Source organism: Saccostrea echinata, unplaced genomic scaffold, assembly GCF_033153115.1.
Source record: "Saccostrea echinata isolate AGI-Se365-2 ecotype Australia unplaced genomic scaffold, CSIRO_AGI_Sech_v1 ptg000023l, whole genome shotgun sequence".
Classification (NCBI taxonomy): Eukaryota; Metazoa; Mollusca; class Bivalvia; order Ostreida; family Ostreidae; genus Saccostrea; species Saccostrea echinata.
In genome coordinates, this window is record NW_026889772.1 from 6692976 (window position 1) to 6714717 (window position 21742).

The 21742-nt window shown below is 32.9% G+C and overlaps 1 protein-coding gene across 1 annotated transcript; it reads left to right on the forward strand.

The window, feature by feature from the left end:
• Positions 1-2501: 2501 nt before the first annotated feature.
• LOC133191397 (transcription factor TFIIIB component B'' homolog) lies at positions 2502-21433 on the forward strand. Its single transcript, XM_061327152.1, has 12 exons — positions 2502-2631; positions 8160-8512; positions 10871-11005; positions 11184-11274; positions 12346-12452; positions 12889-13080; positions 14594-14718; positions 14977-15071; positions 15274-15328; positions 16573-16776; positions 19629-19713; positions 20575-21433. The coding sequence occupies exons 2-12, from the start codon at positions 8160-8162 to the stop codon at positions 21308-21310; spliced, it is 2178 nt and encodes a 725-aa protein (XP_061183136.1). The 5' UTR covers positions 2502-2631; the 3' UTR covers positions 21311-21433.
• Positions 21434-21742: the final 309 nt, after the last annotated feature.

A 21742-nucleotide genomic window follows, 5' to 3' on the forward strand; every position in this document is an offset into this window, starting at 1 on the left:
AATTCTGACTTATATCGCTGTAACCTAATAACCAGTCCTAATTGTTCTTGTGGACTACTAAAGATGCATATCATTTGTTTTTTGCTTGTAAATATTATTGTCTTTCTGACATATTTTCTATTTATCAATAAAAATCTGCATTATGACTACTTAAAGTAGTCATAATGCAGATTTTTATTGATAAATAGAAAATATGTCAGAAAGACATTATGTAAAAGCAAGGAATTCCTTAATGAATAAGCTATTGTCATTTAATTATTTATATGTTATAGATGTACATTTAATGCTATGGGGCGATGATTCTCTTATACTATTGAACAAAATGCTGAACTTTTCAAGACTATTCAAACTTTCTTAAATGAATGTGGTCGTTTTTCAAAATAAGCTTACTTTTTTTTCTTCTTGCCAGTTCAAATTATACTTGTACACTTAAAGAACTTTTTTTTCCTTTCTATTACTACGATGTATATGTAGTAGACCATGTGTATATATGTTTTTTATTTTGGCAATTTTACAAAATGTTGTATTAGGAGAAGACTATCTAAGTTTCTGAACTTGTGCCCGATCCTTTTGACTTTGTCAATAAATTATGTTCAATTCACTCATTGAAGTCAAATTTAGTTTTATTATTGTTCATAATTGATCTTGTATGATGAAGTTGGATTATATTTAATTGTCCGAGCTGTTAATTTGGTTGCCCAAATTAGAGTTCATGCTGAATTGTTAAATGAATTACAACTGAATACATTACGATAGCAAGATTTTTTTTATTTTCCCCAATTTTATCAAATAGCCGATAATTTTTCCCAATGCCCTAAAAATGGCGTTTCCCAAAATAGGCTGATAAGTCCCTGTAGGTATCTTTATGCGGCTTATTGATCTGGGCTCTATTGACTATGCATTACTTCTTTGAAAATATTCTTCTCTTCTTCTGCGCATATAGGATGCAAACAGAGTACAAAGTTGTAATGAGCAAGGGTATATATTGCCTAGATATGTGATATTCTTGATCACTGGGTCAAGTGTTTTAGTGCTGAGAAAAGTTATTTCCCTTTGCTATAATTCATCTATACTATATTAAGGATATCCGATCCTCAGCTAGGAAGGATAACTCTTAAATTTATTATTTTATTTTTAAAAGTCTCAAAATGAAGCTTGAAATTGAGATCTTTTCATGCAACAATTTTCATTTTATGTATCTCAGTATGATTAAGGATTCTTTGAAGTCTTAGAAACGGGCAGCTTGTAAAAAGTTGACATTTGTACCACATAAAAGAAAAATAATTAAAGTCATTATTAGAGAAATCGAATTTCCTTTAATCTAGCATTAGATATCAATGCTTATTAGCATGATATGAAATTAGATGTGATCTGTGATGTCTAGTCATGATAGCACAAGCATTTGACACTATGCATTATATAACAATTGAAGTAAATAGAAGAACTAAAATACTGTATTTATAAGCATAAAAAAGATGAAATTTTCTCCAAATGCCTGGATTACTATATATTTTAATCCTAAAATATATATTTGTTGATCAATTTTCAATTAGAAAATGCATAGCTGGTGTTTTTATTGGCATTTCCTGAAAATATATTTGAGATTTGATAATTTTCCCTATATAATATGATTAACTATAATGATGAACTTTGAAGAAATACCATGGGTAAATTCACGTTACTCTGTGAAATCAGAGACATTTTTGTGAGCATTTTCAATTTCTTAAAAGCTGATTTTCAGAACTTGAGGATCGGACTACCGGCTTAATTACTGTGAATAATATTAATACATGTAGGTCAAATTGAATAAAAGAATTAAACAAGATTTTTTAATGTACAATGTACATGTTTAATACCAAAGTATTTTCATGTTTTAATGGTCAGGCACACGTATAAACCATAATTAATAGATACACTGTAAATAAAAATTAGACAAAAATACCTCATCTTTGTATTATTCTTCAAAGACCAAGTGAGGCCAATGTGTGATGGAAGAAAGGGTTTACTCCACTCATTCAACCACTGTAGTATTGTCTGCGTAATGATAGTGAAAAGGGAGTTTATAATTAAGATTCCTTTTAAATGCAAGTAAATAGATCTAATTTATGATATACTAATGAGTATTGGACGAACAATTTTGATGATCTCTGATCATCCTTTTTTGTATTGCTTTAGTATAGTTTTCTCTCATTTTATTTTATTTTATTTCATACTTCAGTAGATCCTTACAGTGTTGTATTACTTAGTATAGTACTTAGGTGACCGGTAAGGCCCTTGCCCCCCCCCCCCCCCCATCTTATTATAACGATTTATGACAAACAACAAACAATATTCAATACTTTCATTCCAATTCAAGAAAATAAAAGAATATACATAGCATATCCTCAAATACTGTGCAGCGTAAATTATCTTATTTTTCAATCGGGATCAACATCTCAAAAATACGAAACAAAATGTCGATGATGAAACGATACAAAATTTTGTTTAACACACTGCCACTGGAACATGATTAAATGTCCATGTAATTTGTTGTTTTCCTAAGAGGGCCTTTTACTCGAATGTGAAATAAGGCGTCGTGCATTAACTTTCCACAGGATAAGACAATTTTTGACTTAAATTTATTTTGTATAGGTAAGTTAAAACATTATTTTCCCATAAACTTATATCACACTCACAGGGCTATTTGACTAAAATTGGGGCACTTTGACCAAACCTTGTTAGATTATTTTTAATAATTGATCACTGTCAGCTTTAACCAATCAAGGGGGTGCTTTGAATATTTGAAAAATGCTTTTTGTTACATGAACTACAATTTTCTATAAAATTTTATTGTGGGCTTTTTGACCAATATAGGGGGCTGAGCTCTTTGACTCTGGGGGTTTTCTTTGGATGCCCATTGATTGGAATCACACTGCAGATTAAACTCGGTCAATTCTGTAACTGTCAAATGTCAACAAATACAAATAAAATAGCTGATCTTGACTACAGTGTGATGTCATAACAGTCCAATTTCTCTGTGGCAGTGTGCGAAATTAACGGTAGACCGATAAACAAAATCTATAGAAAATGCGTCCGGTCTATAGCAAGGTGAATATCTCAAGACCGATTTGTCTATAGAGTAAAATTGGCCGTTTTACTCAATACAACTTTTCAGCCAAGGAAAAACTTAAGCTTCAATGCTCTATTGTTCATAAATCTCCTTCATCTAATCCATTTTGCAGTACTACATGTTTTATTTATTCCTAAAACGATCGTCATTTTTTTGTAGTCCGAATTTCCTCAATTCCTCTGTTTATTGTAGATACGTCTAAATATCCCATAAAATTATTCCCTGACTCAGTGAACCAAAGAATGGGTATTGGTTTGATTTATATCACATAAAAAATATAATTAAAATACATTTTAAATTTTAAAATGAAAAAAAAAAAACAATGTTCACTCTATAATCTATAGGTATGCATCTTTGCAAAAGGGGATAGAAAGATAGTTAAATTCAGTGATATTTATGCATGACTATTGATTAACTAGTACATAAAAATGATAAAAAATCATCTTCATTTTCAGCAATATGCTTAGTTAATTTTTTTAAACCAATATGGCAAATGAAAAAAAATATCCTAAGAGCCTAGAATTTTTTTCTTCAACATGTTACAGTAAACACATTTTTTGCCTATTCACACAAGTTTTCATTAACAAAAATTGAAATCTTCTTAGAAATTTTAATGTTCCCTGCATCTGTAAAATTCAACATAATAAATTTACTGTTCAAAGTGTAAACCCCCCCCCCCCCCAAATTATTTCTTAATAATCATGGTTATAAACCTCCATGTATCTTATGCCAATTCTTAAAATAATGCAGTGTACAGAAAAAGGAATAAGCAATTCAAAAATATACAATTAAATAAAAACAGAGATATATAATTTTTTGGTCTATAGGAAATTTCTCAGGTCTATAGAATTTCAAATTATTGTAGACCAATTATCTATAGCTTAAAAAAGTTAGTTTCGCACACTGCTGTGGCAGTCAGATGGGTTCAATCGCCGGTGGCCAGATAGCTCAGTCAGCAGAGCACCTGAATGGTGATTCAGGGTGCCAAGGTTCAAATCCCGGTCTTGTCCGTTGCGTTTTTCTCCTCTCCCTTTACATTTAGTGTTGTGCCATGTCTTGGATGTGACAGGTGAAAGACCTGCCAGGGAAGAGCCTTGGTTGGTGTCTTCAGGGGATGAAGACCTTTATTTTTGAAGGAGGGAGGAATGTGGCAGTCAGATGGGTTCGATCGCTGGTGGCCAGATAGCTTAGTTCTTAGAGCACTTGACTGGAGATTCAGGGGCCTGGGTTCGAATCCTGCTGGTCTGCTCCGTCGCTTTTCTCTCCTCTCCTGTTACTTCTCATTGACAGGTCCAATATCTCACTCAGCAGTTGAACATAAAATTTTTTGGACCGTTCAGTAAAACACTGGAAATGTGAGACTTTTTAAAGTATAGATTTGTATTGGAAAGTACAATTTTTAAAGGTAAAATAATAGCATTAAAGCCCTCTTCTAGCTTTGTAATTGTTCTGTCAGTGTTCACATTGTTGACATTTGAATTCCAGTTCATTGTGAATAACTCTATTCTAAGGATAAGTAGCAAAAACAAACATTTTTCAATAATCAGCAATAAGTGTAATAGATTTATGTTTGTACTGTAGATAATTTGTATAATGTTTCCCAGAGTAAATGTAGAAATTTTGCAAGATTTTGTAATAATCATGATAATATCATAAAATATGTGCCAAAATTTGTATGGATTTATACAGAAAATGGCACACAGTCTCAAATTTGAATACCAGTAAGTGCTTATGATTTTTTTTATACTTTAGGAATTTATTATTTGTGTCATTTCTATTCAAAATTGGTCAAAAATATATAGTGGTACCAATCCATGCATCTATTTTTAGCTCACCCAAGCCTTCGGCTCAAGTGAGCTTACTGACCATTTGTCTAATGTCGTCGATCTTGTCTTAAACTTCTCTACATGGGAATACATAGGAAAAATCTTTAAAAATCTTTCTCTCAAGAATAGCAAATCCATAATTAGTCATATTTGTACAGAAGCATCCACTGGTAGTATAGATTCAAATTTGTTCAAATCATGACCCATGGGGTAGGATGGGGCTAAAATGGGCAATCAAAGTTATATATGGGAATATATAAGAACTATTAAAACTATTCTTCCTAAGAACCAACAAAGCCAATGTTAGTCATATTAAATCAAAAGCACCCTCAGGTAGTGTAGATTCAAATTTGTTCAAATCATGATGGCACAGGAGTATAGAGGGGCCATAACAGGGGATCAAACTTATACATAGAAAGATGTAGGAAAAAATGATTAAAATTTTTCTTCTCAAGAACAGCAAAGCCATGATTAGTCATATTAAATCAAAAGCATCTTCAGGTAGTGTAGATTCAAATTTGTTCAAGTCATTCCCTAAAATGGGGCCACAATAGAAGATCAAAAATTTTGAAAAATCTAAACCCATAATTAGTTGAAGAAATATGATAGCATCCTCAATTAGTGTATATTCAAGTATCAACAAATCAGCCCCCCTCCACCCCACAAATCACTTAATATATATTTAATGTTTTCGGTACCAGATTTCTGCTTTTTCTTAGTCACTGCTCAGGTGAGCAATGTGGCCCATGGGTTTCTTGTTTGTTTGTGTTACTTATCTGTTAAAGTAAGCATGGTAAGTAAGATGTTCTATATGAAAAAATTAATAGACTGTTTGAAACCCATTTTGGGATAAAAAAAAAAAATAGTCTGATAATAATTATATTGAAATGTAACAGGCATAATATCTTACTTACATTGCTTTTAAAATGTTCAATAGATAAATGGAAGACACAAATTGAGTAAACAACAGACCCCCCCCCCCCCCCCCCCCACACACACACACACACAAATGCAGTAGATCAGGAGGAACGAACAAATAAACATTGAAAATTTATTATCGGACTGGAAATCAGAACCTATAAATTGGGCCTGCTGCTTAGTGAATTGTGTTGTTATTCTTATTAGGATTTCTTGTCATTCCACTTTGTAAACCATTTTTATACCCCCCGCAAACGAAGTTTAGGGAGGGTATATTGGAATCATCATGTCCGTCTGTCTGTCCGTCTGTCCGTCTGTCTGTAGACGAGATTTTGTCCTGACCATTTCTTGGAAACTGTTGGAAGGATTTGTCTGAAAATTTGTACACTTATTATTCGCCATATGAAGGTGTGCACCTGGTATTTTCATTATGATTGAATAATTTTTCTGCATTTTACAGGTGTTTTTTCATTTTTATTATGTGGTTTTGTCTGGATCTGTTCCCAGAAACTATTGCATAGATTTGTATGAAAATTTGTACACTTATTATTTACCATATGAAGATGTGCACCTGGTATTTTCAACATTATTTGATAATTTTTCTGCATTTTACAGGTGTTTTTAAAAAAATTTTATTGACTTAGTCATTTCGAGTTCATGTCTAAGGTTTGAGACATAGAATCTAGAACATCTGCACAAAAATGTGAACTACAGCTTAAAACTACTCATTAGAACTAAAAAAAACCCCACAAAGTATTAAAAACAGTTTTTACATTACACAGCAGATAGTGTAAATCCATTTGTCCCTTGGGAGTAATGAGTGGACATGCATCCAGTTAAAGATTAATTAATGAGTTCAGTGTGGGAAGCTGTTAGGGCATCTCTGATCAGGCAGGTCTTATCTGTATCTCCGGGGAATTGGGCAGAAAGAAATAAAGATCTCTGTTGTCTAAGTCTCTTAATTGTTATTTATGTCTGTCAAAATACATAGTTACTAAAACCAGCCTTTTATTTTTAAAATGAGTTTGATATAAAGGTATTAAAATCAATTTGATTTTGTATAATTAATTATGATATTTTTTTTTCAACAATCAATTTGCAGAGTGTCATGTCTCACAAAGATGACAGATAGTTGCAAACTATTTTTTCAATGTAATAAAAAACACTGTAATTATTAGTGTTGATGTTTTATTAGGCTGCACCTTAGTTTCATTCATTAAAATAAAGTGCCCCACCACAGCATTATACGCCCATCAAATATTGTTAAATTATCATAAACAGTTTAGATTCAATTGGTCGAATGACATCTTAGTGAGACAAGGCAGTCTGCAATTTGTTGTAAAGATATAAAAATTCAAATAAAAAATGTACAATAAATAATTAGTTTAAATTATATTATACAATATCATATAAGTTTTAATTATTATAAACAATATCAAATTAGTTTTAATTACATCAAATTTATCTTGAAAGTAAGACTAGCCAACAAGAACAATTCAATACAACACAAGCAATTAATTAAGAGACTGATTCCTTTTGCCCATTTCCCAAGAGATGTAGATAACACCTGCTTGATCAGAGATGCTCTACCAGTTATCACCTCACACTAAACTCATTAATTTATCTCTAATTTGACATGCAATTTTCTGCTATCAAAATTTTCCTTGACCAGTGCCTGATCATTACACCCATGGGAGAGGTGGAATTTTTCTTGTTACAGATTGCTGTAAAGAACATAATGAAAAAAAATAAGACTAGTATTTTCTTGATTTAACACTTTTTTAATAAATTTACTGCAATACTCCGACATCTTTTGGGATTGTGTAATTTAAAAGTTAAAAGACATAGTTTTTTTTATTCTAAGTCTAATGGTTTTCTAGTTATGATTTTTCCATATTTAGCCATAGCGTCTTTATTAAAGGTCAGAACGACCTGGTTTTAATGTGTGACACACCTTCTACCCTAGATGTATCAGCTGAAAAAGTTTGATAATTCTAGGCCTAATAGTATTAAAGTTATGAGTCGGACATGAAAAAGCTAACAGACGGACGGAGGGACATGAACGCTATAACATAATACGTCCCGTCTTAAGACGGACATATAAAAAATATAATGAGTAATTAAATTTTCACTGGAAATGTTTAAGGAAATTGTGAACACCTCTCACATCTAGAAAACATTAGTGATTTGGTACTTTCTCTGAAAAACCCAGCGGGGGGTATTTGTCCCTATTGGACAGTTCTAGTTATGATTGAATTTTGAATGTTAAGGATATTTTAAATTTTGTATATAAATTACATATACAGATGGCAACTCGGCGATCCAGACTTCAGATCAAGCCTAACATTGGACCAAGAGGTGGAGCAAAAACAGCACAAACTGAAAGTGAAAAACAGAAGGAAAAAGTTCCAGATGTTATAAAAAGCCCAACACGCACCATCTCCAGTCCAATTAAAGCACCAACAAAAGATCCAGAACCCAAAGAAAATAAGAAACCTGAAAAGAATGTTGAGGATAATAAGGTTACCTCTGAAAAAGGGCCAAACACTGAAGTGGAGGAGTCCATCAAAAGCCCCAAAGGGCAAAAACCCCAGTACACAGCACTGAGGGCAAAAATCAAAGCTAAACCCAACCTGAACCTGGCTGGAAAACCTAGAAGGTATTGATCAGTATTTTCCCTAAGGACCGGCTACCAGCCAAATTGATCACTTCAATGTTCAATTGATATAAATGCCATTTAGAAATCAAAATTTAAAACATAACTGTTAGGCCTATAAAGGCCACAGAGATTTTATTCATAAAACTCAACCCCTAGCCTGTTACAATTGATCTCAAACCCTTGACTTTGAATTAAAGGGAAAACACTGAATGTAACTTTACTTATTATACCCCCCTCCGAAGGAGAGGGGGATATACTGTTTTACCCTTGTGTGTCTGTCTGTCTGTATGTCTAGCTGTCTGTCTGTCCGTAACAAATTTTTCATCACAGTTTTCTCAGCAACTACTCATTGCAGATGCTTGAAATTTTAGCACACACTTTGTTGAGGCATGCCATATGGTGGAATTAATTTTTGTACGAATCTGATGTCAACTTCCTGTTTATCTGTGCATCTGTCTGTACCATACATAACAAATTTTGGTCGCAGTTTTCTCAGCAACTGTTGATTGCAGATGCTTGAAATTTTAGCACATTCTTTGTTTAGGCATGCCATATCGTAGGATTCATTTTTGTATGAATATGATGTCAACTTCCTGTTTATCCGTGCATCTGTCTGTACCATACATAAATTCTGGTCGCCGTTTTCTCAGCAACTACTGATTGCAGATGCTTGAAATTTTAGCACATTCTTTGTTTAGGCATGCCATATGGTGGGATTTATTTTTGTATGAATCCGATGTCCACTTCCTGTTTGTCCGTGCATCTGTCCGTACCGTACATAACAAATTTTGGTCGCAGTTTTCTCAGCAACTACTGATTGCAGATGCTTGACATTTAAGCACACTCTTTGTTTAGGCATGCCACATGGTGGGAATCATTTCTGTACAAATGCGATGTCAACTTCCTGTTTATCCATGCATCTGTCTGTACCATACATAACAAATTTTGGTCGCTGTTTTCTCAGCAACTATTGATTGCAGATGCTTGAAATTTTAGCACACTCTTTATTTAGGACTGCAATATGGTGGGATTCATATTTGTACAAATCTGATGTCAACTTCTTGTTCATCCTTGTGTCTGTCCATAACTGATCTTGTGTACATTCACATCAAAGAGGGGGTATTACTAGTGAGCATTGGCTCACAGACTTCTTGTTTTTCATCGTTTTGTGGATTAGGTGAAAATCTTTTTTTTCAAAATGTTTGTACAAGCACAATACAGACAGAGAGCAAAGAGAGACAGAGGGCTAAGTTGATCATATAAAATTTGGAAAACCTAAAACTGTTGAATTTTTCTTAAGTAAAGCATCTAAGGTCAAGATCTAGTAAATGAAGAGTGCCTACAGATTTCTCAAATTTGAGAAACAAATTCCTTTAATAATCTTTTACAATTATAGCTTAATAAATTAAGGTGTATCGGGACATAATTTTTAGATAAACTCAATGGAAAAACGTATTTTAAACTGCCCTTTTCAAAGAAATATGAAGAAAATTAGGTGTAAAAATGAGAGTTTTCCATCTCAGACATGTATCTATATTGCCTACAGACTCTCAGAAAACGATTATTCATATCTTCTTGACCTCTACTTTAAAATAATATTAAACTGAATATAGGTATCGGGGTTCCTTTTTACATGGTTTCAAATTGAATTCCATGAAATGCGTCATTTTCTACATAATTCTGTTATAGCTGTAAAGAACGGGAAAAAATTAAGTTTAAATCAATTATGACGTCATAATGGATATAGTACCAAAAAACACAGTCTAAACTAATTTACTAGATCTTGATCCTTAATTTGATTGAGACCATGGTGACTGCATATCTAATAATTCAAGAATTTATTCTATATTAATATTTTATAATTATGTAAAGTTGAGGCTTCATTAATGGTCGTATTGACAGAGCAGTTCTATGCCTTATTTTTTATGAAGTGAATCTATAGCTTTCTGTGCTTCTCAATGAGGGATTTCATGTTTTATTCCTGCGATGAATTACAAAAAACTACAAATTTTTACTGTCTACCATTGTCAGAGCTGCCAACCTTTATGATTTTGACTTAAGATGTATGGATCGTACATCTAAAATACGTCTTACGATTTCTCTGTTCTTATGATTTCTGTTTTTTTAATTCAAAAGTTTTAACTACTGGAATTTTCATACACTCTTTGATCTAAATCATTCTAACATCCATTCACAAAACTTCCACTTACAACAAATTCCAGCAGCTGGGGGCTTAAGCCGCCCCTGAGACCCCTACCTTATGATTTTTCATTTTGTGATGTTGGCAGCTCTACATTGTATCACCCACAATACTAAAGGTTAAAGACAATTTACTGATAATATTCTCTTCCATTTCAGAGCCACAGACGAAACCCAAGCTAAATGTCCCCCTTCTCCACTGAAGTCACCTCGTCCAAATATTCCTCCCACCAGCCTGAGGTCCCCACCCCCAAGACCTAACATACCACCTCCACGACCAAACTTACCATCATGGTAAACAAAAATCAGAACATTATTGTGATTTAGTGATTATATGAAAAATATAATCCAAAAAATTTCCTAAAATTCATACATGTACTAAAAAAAATGAAAGTTTGTATTTGTTCTCATTTGTGCAATTTTTATACCATGTATAGAGATGTTGACTTCATATAATATTTTATTTTTCTAGCCCATCTCCAGTAAAACACATATCTAAGCCAGAACTAAATATACTGAGACAAACAGAAGAAAAAGAGGAAAAGGTGGAAAAGCCAAAACAAGTGAGCTCTTGTACAGAGGTTTGGTTGAAATTTAGCTCACCTGAGTCACACACAGATGAATTATTACTACCAGTCCAATATTAAGTGTATAGTATATGATGTTTATGTGAAAAAGAAAATAATTATGGATTTCATAATCCTCTTCCCCACCCTGGGTTCAAAGGTTGTTGCCAAAATCATGATTAATGCAGCCTTCAAAAGTCATACTTTTTAGCTCATTTACCTCTTGCTGACAAAATTTTCATGATAAAAAAGCATAAAGCTTCTTGGTAAAATTGTCCAATTCATGTCCCCTTGGTCAAGGTATCAAGCTATTTTGGTTTGACTTAAACTCGACAGGCTTTTTTGAATATCCGGTAAAGATTTTGCTCCATGAACAGTTTGATGAGAAAATAAGCAAAATGGAAAGGATAAAAATAATTAAGTAAAAGAGACATGATAAGGAATAGATATATAACACAAATAACATTCCTGAAGATGAGAGTGTGCAGATAACAAGATCATGAATGGAATGGATTATGATGCAAACGAGACATACAGACTTAGATTATTTCATCATGTAATATTGTGATATGTTGGTCTAAAAAAGAGCACATTTTTATTTTATGCAAAAAAATTATTGTATATGGTTTAATAGCATATGTTTATAATCTATTTTGTGTAATATTGTTTGGTTGTCTAGAAGTGATTTCTTATTTATAGAAGAATCTGAGAAGATGTACATTTTCATAAGTATCAGTATTTGGCATAAGGGGTATATATATTCCCGAGAGGCAGTAGCAGAAAATTAGCATCTAAACTTATAATTTTTATTACATCTATCTATGGCTGGGATGCATGTCTTTCTTATAAAAGTAAGTTTTTCAAGGTTGAGCTCATTTAGTGCCAAGTTAAGAATAAGACAGCCTTTCTTAGGGAAGAAACTTTCCACTTTTGTCATTTGATTTAATTTTCTGCTTAATTCTGTGTCTTAGAATTTTTTAGATGATAAGTAGACAGTTATTTTAGATGATAAATAGACAGTTATTTTAGATGATAACTAGACAGTTATTTTTTATCATGACTGTTTAGGTCAGGAGACACACAAAAATTGACATCTCAAAGAATGCACCTCTGGATAAAACCTCCATGAAAATGTCTGATCTCATATTCTGGAACCCTAATAGGAATTTCATGTCGTAAGTATAAAACAAGGTGTGATTTAAATAGAAAAGGAAACAAAACTGGTGTGCAACAGCAATTTAAAATTGTATATTGTCATACATATGAGAATAAAAATAGATTCCAAGCTGATCTTTTGTGATTATCGCACAAAAAAGGATATCTTAAAAAAAATCAAATTGAGAAGGGTTTTTTTCAAATGTGTACAGTGAAACCTGTCTGATCCAACATGCATTGGGAGAAAAATTTTGTGTCAGAATAGACAGGGTATCAGATTTCACAGTGTAAAGAACACAGAAAGCATTATATGGGTATTAAAATACAGGTTGAAATTCACAGTGAAATGGATTGCACAGGAGTTGGATTAGACAGTTTTCACTGTATACAAAAAATGTATCTGCAATATTTAAAAAAAAATGTCATAAGTAAATTATAACTGGTCTGGTATGATAGGAGCCAGATTAAACCAGAGAAGCCTACTAAGGGCGTGGATCCAGAGCCCGCCATTAATCCACTGTTACAGGCCACGGAGGAGGAGAACCAGGTGGACGAACCCAAAGAGGATGAGGAGGAGGAAGAAGAGGCGATGCCAGTCCCTCAGGTCAAAATTGGACCCGATGGCAGCCTGATCATTAACGAAGAAAGGTTAATGAGACTGTACAATGATTAAGAAAACATGAATTGTCACAGAACACAAAGCACACGTTACTGTAAACATATTACATTTGGCTGTGTAATTTATGTAAATGTTTTACATTTCGCTGTGTAATTAATTAATGTTAACATACAACATTTGGCTGTGTATTCTATTTAGTGCCTTTCGCAGAAAGCAGCTTTTGCTAATTCAAGTACAGTGAAATCACTAATTTTCATTGGGGTTTAATGTTTGTTGTTTTCAAGGTATGAAGAGACGCAAGAATTCATGTCCTCCATGAAATGTAAAATATCATATACATAACTACTTAACAATTCTTCCAGGAAGTCAAATCCCCACGAACCCACAGTTTTTCCTCAAACCACAAAAATTTGACCCCACAAAAATATGTTATTTTACAGTACATTGCTAAATGTCTTGTGTATATGAATTCACATAAAGTGTATTCAGAAAGTGCTGAATTAAATCTATGTTAACCTTGTCTAAAAATAAATTTTTTGCCAAATATCATACATGCCAAATTAAAAATACATTTACAGTATTATTCTAAAGGCATACCGTAAGAATCCTTAATTTTAATCTGAAAGCTAAGATTTATAATTGTAAAGATATGCTTAATTTTTCTTGTTTAATGAATTAAAACACGTATTTAAGATATTTTGGAGTTAATGAGGATGTAATCAAATTTCTAATACGAGAGGTTAACAATTTCTATTATTATACTTTCATGTTAAATACTAATATCTGATTGGTTTACACGCATTTAACAATCCGTAATGTTACCCTCAGCGTTAGCAACACACTTAACAACGGGTAACATTACGAAAATATCACATGCGTTCAAATCATGCGCGTACGGTTCACCGTAGAATTCTCAAAGCGTCAGTTGTGCGTTTGAAAGAAGCCGAATAAACGACGTCAATAAAAGCTTGCGTCCGATGTAGCTTACTTGAAAACAACAAACGACAGACGAAACATCCTTGCGAATGCAAACTTTAGACGATAAAGGACTTTTTGAGTAGCAAACAAACAATAAAAAGGTTGGTAAATCTTTTCCGAAGCTTTCTTATTGAGAAAAATAGAAGAGGGGAGTCTGAAAGCTTTCTAAGCGTGAACTCAACGATCTCCGAATTTTTCTTTTGACATCCGAAATCAATAAGACATTCAGTATAATAAAATAAATAGTGCACGTTTTTGAGGGTAACAGTTGAAATTGACACCCCTCGGAAAACCATTGTCAACCTCCGCTGACGCGTCGGTTGACAATGGTTTTCCTTGGGGTGTCAATTTCAACTGTTACCCTCAAAAACGTGCACTATTTATATATTGACAGTCTAACAGATTGATGGTTATGATAGCTGGGGTACATCTTACAAATTGTGGGAAACACATTGTTTTAGATGTTTGACATTAGTTACACAAATACAACCATTGACAGCATTAACAATTCTAGGAATAATACAGTATATTTTTTTTGTCATAGATATCTTAATTTTTTTTCAGTCTGGTAGTGAACACCAAGAAGCCAGTAATAGAGGAGGAAACAGAAACAATTAATGAGACGGAGAACACAACAACATACGCCAGCTTCAGGAAACCCCGTACCCGTCAGCTGTGGAGTAACAAAGGTCAGGAGCTCATATACCCAGAGACCCCTTTTCTGATTGTCTGTCTGTTCGGAGGATTCTGAAATGAATTGTCTCCCTTTTTTTGCTGTTCATTATCATAATGAATAAGTTACACTTTGAAATGATTTAAAAACAAGTTTCTGTTATTCCATGTATAAAAATTTAAGAATCATTAGAGTATCGTTAAAGACATAAAACTTTTCAACAGTGGGTATGTTCCGCAGAATTTGAGAAATTATAAATCTGATTGCTTTGTAGAGACTGAGAAGTTTTATTACGCCCTGAGTTCAATAGGTACTGACTTCACTCTCATGTTAAAAGTGTTCCCAAACAAAACTAGGACAGATTTAAAGGTAATCTGTTCTCATAACTATCATTTAATTTTTTTATAACTACTGTTTAAAAATATATTTTGATAAAATTATTTTTAAATTATTAGAATTCAGATGGTATGGCTGAAGCTCTAAATGGAGGTAGAAAATAATTTTATGATTAAATTGAATAAACATGTACATGCATGAATTTTACAAACCAAAATTTTTTATCAAAATACAGAAAAAGTTCAGGAAGGAAGACAAGGAAAATCGCTGGAAGATAGAAAAGGCATTAAGTAAGTGAATGTTTTAATGGTTGTCTGCAGAAGTGAATGTTTTAATGGTTGTCTGCAGAAGTGAAAGTTTTAATGGTTGTCTGCATTAAACGACTAGGTTATGTCATAAGAATTGGTTTTTGTTACATGAGAAATCTTTAGAAATATACAAAGGTGGTCCTTTAAGATATTTGATGTATGTTTTGTTTTCTAAACTATTGGTAACAAATTTCAGCTTTAAGATAAAGCCCAAGTTAAATTGAGAAGTGTGTGGTGTTACTTGTCTTAATGGGCACATTCCATAGTAGGGGCGAAACAGTTCACCGCGGTATAGATTCACTGCTGCATTTTTTCTCAGGTTGATACATGGTGCAAAATCTCCATTTTTGGTTTGGTTAATTTTTTGGTCAGGATCCTTATTCAGTCAGGTTTGGCATAGGTAAAACACGCTATTCCACATAATTGAATTTTAAAAACAGAATTCTTTTAGGACTGATAGTATGTAAAATACTCTTTAACTGTCAATTCATTCTGATCAACTTCTTGTTAATTTGCAAGTAGATTAATTAACTGGATTCAGTGAAACAAAGCATAATGTAACATTGAATTTGTTTCCTTCTATTAAAATGTTTCGTATAGAAAATAACCGAACCGAGACAAAATTGTATGTATTGTATCGTGAAGGAGGCGTATTGTTTCACCCCTATTCCATAGAAAACAAATAATGCCTGATTCATCTGACTTTAAGATTAGAATAGACTGTTATTTTTAAAAATGCACTTGATTTAAATTAAAAGGTCATACAATACATTTGAAGCAAAAAGATTTTATCGGTATACCGGTATATCGCGATTTTTTATTGTGTGATACACATCGTGATACGGAGACTAAAATACCGGTATTTGGTACATAACGATAAATTCCGAAAATTATTCATTTATTGGTTCAAACTATTGAATGACAATTACAGGAAGTGTAAAAAATGTTGAAAACAGTTAAACAACGGCATCCAAACATGCTTTATATTAAATAAATAAAAATTTAAAAAGTGAAGTTATATCTTTATAGCATATTTTTAGGAAATATTTTGGAAATTCATTTGAAATTGTAGTAAAAATTGTGTGTAAAAATATCACGATTTATCGTGATATTTTTGGAAAAAATTCGTGATATATCACGATACAAAATTTTTGCTGATACCCATCCCTAAGCAAAATTGATATGTTATTATGCATTGACAATGTAGTGCAAAACTTAAATTTCAGAGGAAAGAAAACCTTTCGATATGGATGTGTTTAAACGTTTGGATGAGTTGGTAGAAGAGGAAAAATGTGAGAAAGAAAAAGAGAAGGAAAAAACAAAGAAAGCAAAAATTAAAAAAGTGGAGCCAGTTGAGGAAAAATCAACAGCCCAGTCCTGCTCTGTTAGGAGGAGTAAGAGGAAAGACAAAGGGATGAAAAAAATGTCAGGTAAAACTACATGTATACATCAGGCAGAGTAAAAGGAACCACATTAAACTAAGTAAAACTACATGTATACATCAGGCAGACTAACAGGAACCACATTAAACTAAGTAAAACTACATGTATACATTAGGCAGAGTAAAAGGAAACACAGTAAACTAACTAAGTAAAACTACATGTATACATTAGGCAGAGTAAAAGGAAACACAGTATACTAAGTAAAACTACATGTATACATCAGGCAGAGTAAAAGGAAAAACATTAAACTAAGTAAAACTACATGTATACATTAGGCAGAGTAAAAGAAAACACAGTAAACTAACTAAGTAAAACTACATGTATACATCAGGCAGAGTAAAAGGAAAACAGTAAACTAAGTAAAACTACATGTATACATTAGGCAGAGTAAAAGGAAAAACATTAAACTAAGTAAAACTACATGTATACATCAGGAAGAGTAAAAGGAAAAACAGTAAACTAAGTAAAACTACATGTATACATAGGCAGAGTAAAAGGAAACACAGTAAACTAACTAAGTAAAACTACATGTATACATCAGGCAGAGTAAAAGGAAAAACAGTAAACTAAGTAAAACTACATGTATACATCAGGCAGAGTAAAAGGAACCACATTAAACTAAGTAAAACTACATGTATACATCAGGCAGAGTAAAAGGAACCACATTAAACTAAGTAAAACTACATGTATACATTAGGCAGAGTAAAAGGAACCACATTAAACTAAGTAAAACTACATGTATACATTAGGCAGAGTAAAAGGAACCACATTAAACTAAGTAAAACTACATGTATACATTAGACAGAGTAGAAGGAAAAACATTAAACTAAGTAAAACTACATGTATACATTAGGCAGAGTAAAAGGAACCACATTAAACTAAGTAAAACTACATGTATACATTAGACAGAGTAAAAGGAACCACATTAAACTAAGTAAAACTACATGTATACATTAGGCAGAGTAAAAGGAACCACATTAAACTAAGTAAAACTACATGTATACATTAGGCAGAGTAAAAGGAACCACATTAAACTAAGTAAAACTTCATGTATACATTAGACAGAGTAAAAGGAAAAACATTAAACTAAGTAAAACTACATGTATACATTAGGCAGAGTAAAAGGAACCACATTAAACTAAGTAAAACTACATGTATACATTAGGCAGAGTAAAAGGAACCACATTAAACTAAGTAAAACTACATGTATACATTAGGCAGAGTAAAAGGAACCACATTAAACTAAGTAAAACTACATGTATACATTAGGCAGAGTAAAAGGAAAAACATAGGGCTTAGTAAGCTATCAAGTAAAACTACATATATGTGTTAGGCAGAGTAAAAAAGGAAAAACATAGGGCTAAACTATCAAGTAAAACTACATGTGTGTTAGGAGGAGTAAAGGAAACATTTAGGGCTTAAAAATCTATCAGATAAGCTATGTGTATGTAATGATTTTCCTAGATATCCTGCATGGAAAGGTAACCTAGAAAAAAAACTGTTATTGCCCAGAAACGTTATTAGGAAACACCTTATGATTTTTATGGCGTCAAGCAGAGCTGGAACTTCATATAGCCAGCATCCAATCAAAATTACCACTGGAATTTACACAACCAAAGGTGTCAGTTGATGTATCTACAAAAGAAAATGGCAATATATCAATATCTTTGAAAATGCTCACAATAAATAATAACTTGGAAATAAAATTGAATCAATTATATTGATTACAATTTTGACACAAGAAAAACGTGATAGTTGTTGTGGATGAATTTCTAAAGAAAGCGGTGCATCAAATGACCTGAATAACATTTTGGAAGGATAACCATGCAAAAGAAACAACCCTCCAGGCCCTAAAATATTCACAAAATTACATAAATACAAATACTGGAAGACTAAAACATTGAATTTCAAAATTTCAACCTTACTTTTACAATCTTAAAACCCATTTCATCATTAAAAAACCCCAAAGTTATCAATCTATTACAGTATTTCTCCATTTCCTCAATTTCATATTATACCATATACCATGCCCATTTGTAACTCATAATTGTAGCAGAGCAGAGACATGGTTGTAGTTTAGATACAGTCACTTAAACAATGCTTAGACATTGACAGTTAAAATGATGTTATGCAAGTTCATTTAATTCTTCATAGTTCTTCAACTAACAGAAAAGAGATGAGTCAAATATTCAGCATGAACATGTGACAGGTCATCTCGAACCCTGATCTATTCGGACCATGGCATAAGGTCCCAAAACTGCATTCGTGACATTTTCTTTAAAACTAAAATTTTATATCAAATTCAAAAAGAACTTTTGAAATTGTTTTTATGTTCAATGCCATTGAAGCCTTTCAAGCTTTTGATATGAACTTTGTCTTGTGTTTCATTTGTTCATTTGTCCTAGATTGAAAGGAGACAAAAAGCTTTCAATACTATCAGGAAAATTATCAATTTTGCTTATGGCTATTTTTGAAAATATTTTCATTGACAAATTCACTTTTGCTCAATCCTAAATTTGTCCCTTCTTTTTAACAATCATCATACATTGATAATTTCATTACAGTTTTATTTCCAGTTTTTTTTTTTTTATTTTGTGAAAGTAGGAAGTCTTATCTATAGATAAAGAGAAAAGGCCATCTGCTGTGTATATAATACTTCATACATGTATCATCACCCTGTCCTATGTTTTCCAGTAGTACATGTAGTTTACTGTAGATATTAGTTATGATTTAAGATTCAGGGAGGGGATGAAAACTTTATGTTTATATAACCATATATATTTCCATACATAATATTTGGTGTATGCTGTTTTGTAGACTCCTACAATTCTATTTTGTAGCTTGTTACTTTGATACAAGCAATGAAGACTTTGAAGATGATGAAGATGATTTTGTAAAGCCTACACCTTCCAAGGTGCCCAAAGGGTAATTATACTTTTCTGGTTATATTATTACAGCATATCATTTTGTAGATCATATAATAATAAAAAATGGCCTCTGCTCTGTGAATGAATCAGTGTTGAATATTCTACAGTATTTTTTGTTTATTAACATATAAATGACTGATAATGACCATGCATGTTTTTTTTTTTTGAAAAATATTACAATGAAGAGGATGATAATCTAGTATAGATAGGATACAATGAAGAAGATAATAATCTAGAATAGATGGGATAAATTGATGTATGAGAAATTTGAGCCAGATAAATTTATTGCATGATTAAGGTTGCCCAGCCAGATGAATTTGTTACATGATCAAGGTTACCCAGCCAGATAAATTTGTTACATGATTAATATTGTCCAGCCAGATAAATTTGTTACATGATCAAGGTTGCCCAACCAGATAAATTTGTTACATGATTAAAAGTTGCCCAGCCAGATAAATTTGATACATGATTAAGAGTTGCCTAGCCAGATGAATTTGTTACATGATTAAGTTTGCCCAGCCAGATAAATTTGTTACATGATCGAGCATTGCCCAGCCAGATAAATTTGTTACATGATTAAGAGTTGCCAAGCCAGATAAATTTGATACATGATTAAGAGTTGCCTAGCCAGATAAATTTGTTACAAGATTAAGCAATGCCCAGACAGATAAATTTTTACATGATTAAGTTTGCCCAGCCAGATAAATTTGTTACAAGATTAAGCAATGCCCAGCCAGATAAATTTGTTACATCATTAAGAGTTGCCCAGCCAGATTTATTATATTTATATGACTTATTTTATTTTAATGATATTTTATGACTGGGAATGCTTGAAAATGTATAGTTAATTTGTCTACAGGACTGGTAAAAAAGTGGAGGAAAGTGGAAAGTCAGCAGGCTCAGGACATTGTAGAGCTTTGGACCAGTCAGAGATAGTGCAGGCCATACGAGACACAGAAGGAGAGAACAATGAACAGGGACCAATCATTCTGGTCTATAACAAACCCGAGGATCCAACAGGGGAAACCGTTATCCACGTCTACAGAATGCAGCCTCAGTTCTCCCACCTAGCACCAGACAATGGCAGCCAGCCTATCATCGTAGATGGAAACAGTCTTCAGTGGCATGGTATGCAGACAGTAATGACGGCTAAGGATAACAGTGTATCTAACATCAGTGGAGGCTCAGATATGCCTCTTGAGTTTCTGTCATCTGACGCTGATCAGGTTCTAGAAATTCCACTCATCACTGAATCCAGTGAACCCTTTGTTCCTCAAAATGTCATGACACTTGCTCAGAACAGTATTCAGGGAAATGTTCAGACTGAGGGAATTCCCATCTCTGAATCAGGGTCACACATAGTGAGCTGTGTAGGGGAACCCCATTCAGAGACAGCTGTAGAGGGATCTGAATTGGTCAACTTTACCTCAATGAAAGGTGATATACAGACAGAGGTCACTTTTGTTCCTGTGTCTGAGACAGAAATTATGGATGTGGGAAGTGAATCGGTAGTGGAGAATTCTGCAGAACAGCGGGTGTTTGTAGAACAAGTGTCCACCATTATAGATGTAAATATTGTCAAGGAGGACACCTAGTATTTCTCTATGATTTGTGTGTTGTTTTTGATATTCAGTTTTCAAGTGCAATGATTTTTTTTTACTTTCGAAATATTTTTTGCCAGTTGAATAGGATTGAATAAATTTTGTAAATTATCATCATTTTATTTTATTTTTACTTCTCAAAAAGATTATTTCTAGTAAGTGGTGAATAATTGGTAAAAGTTTAGCTTTATTAGTCCCCTACCGGTGAAACCGGAGGGGACTATAGGTTTCCTCTGAGTCTGTCCGTCCGTCTGTCCGTCCGTCTGTCTGTCTGTCTGTCTGTCCGTCTGTCTGTCTGTCCCTCTGTCTGTCTGTCAGTCTGTCCCACTTGGTTTTCCGCACTTTTTTCCTAAACGCTTGCAGATATTCAGCTGATTTTTGGTAGGTGAGTGTATCTTGATGAGTTACAGATCAAGTTTGCATTTC

Coding starts and splice junctions, on each gene's coding strand:
- LOC133191397 (XM_061327152.1), top strand. CDS start 8,160: ATGGCAACTCGGCGATCCAGACTTCAGATCAAGCCTAACATTGGACCA. Junction 13,081..14,593: donor CTGATCATTAACGAAGAAAG/GTTAATGAGACT, acceptor ATTTTTTTTCAG/TCTGGTAGTGAACACCAAGA. Junction 19,714..20,574: donor CCTTCCAAGGTGCCCAAAGG/GTAATTATACTT, acceptor ATTTGTCTACAG/GACTGGTAAAAAAGTGGAGG.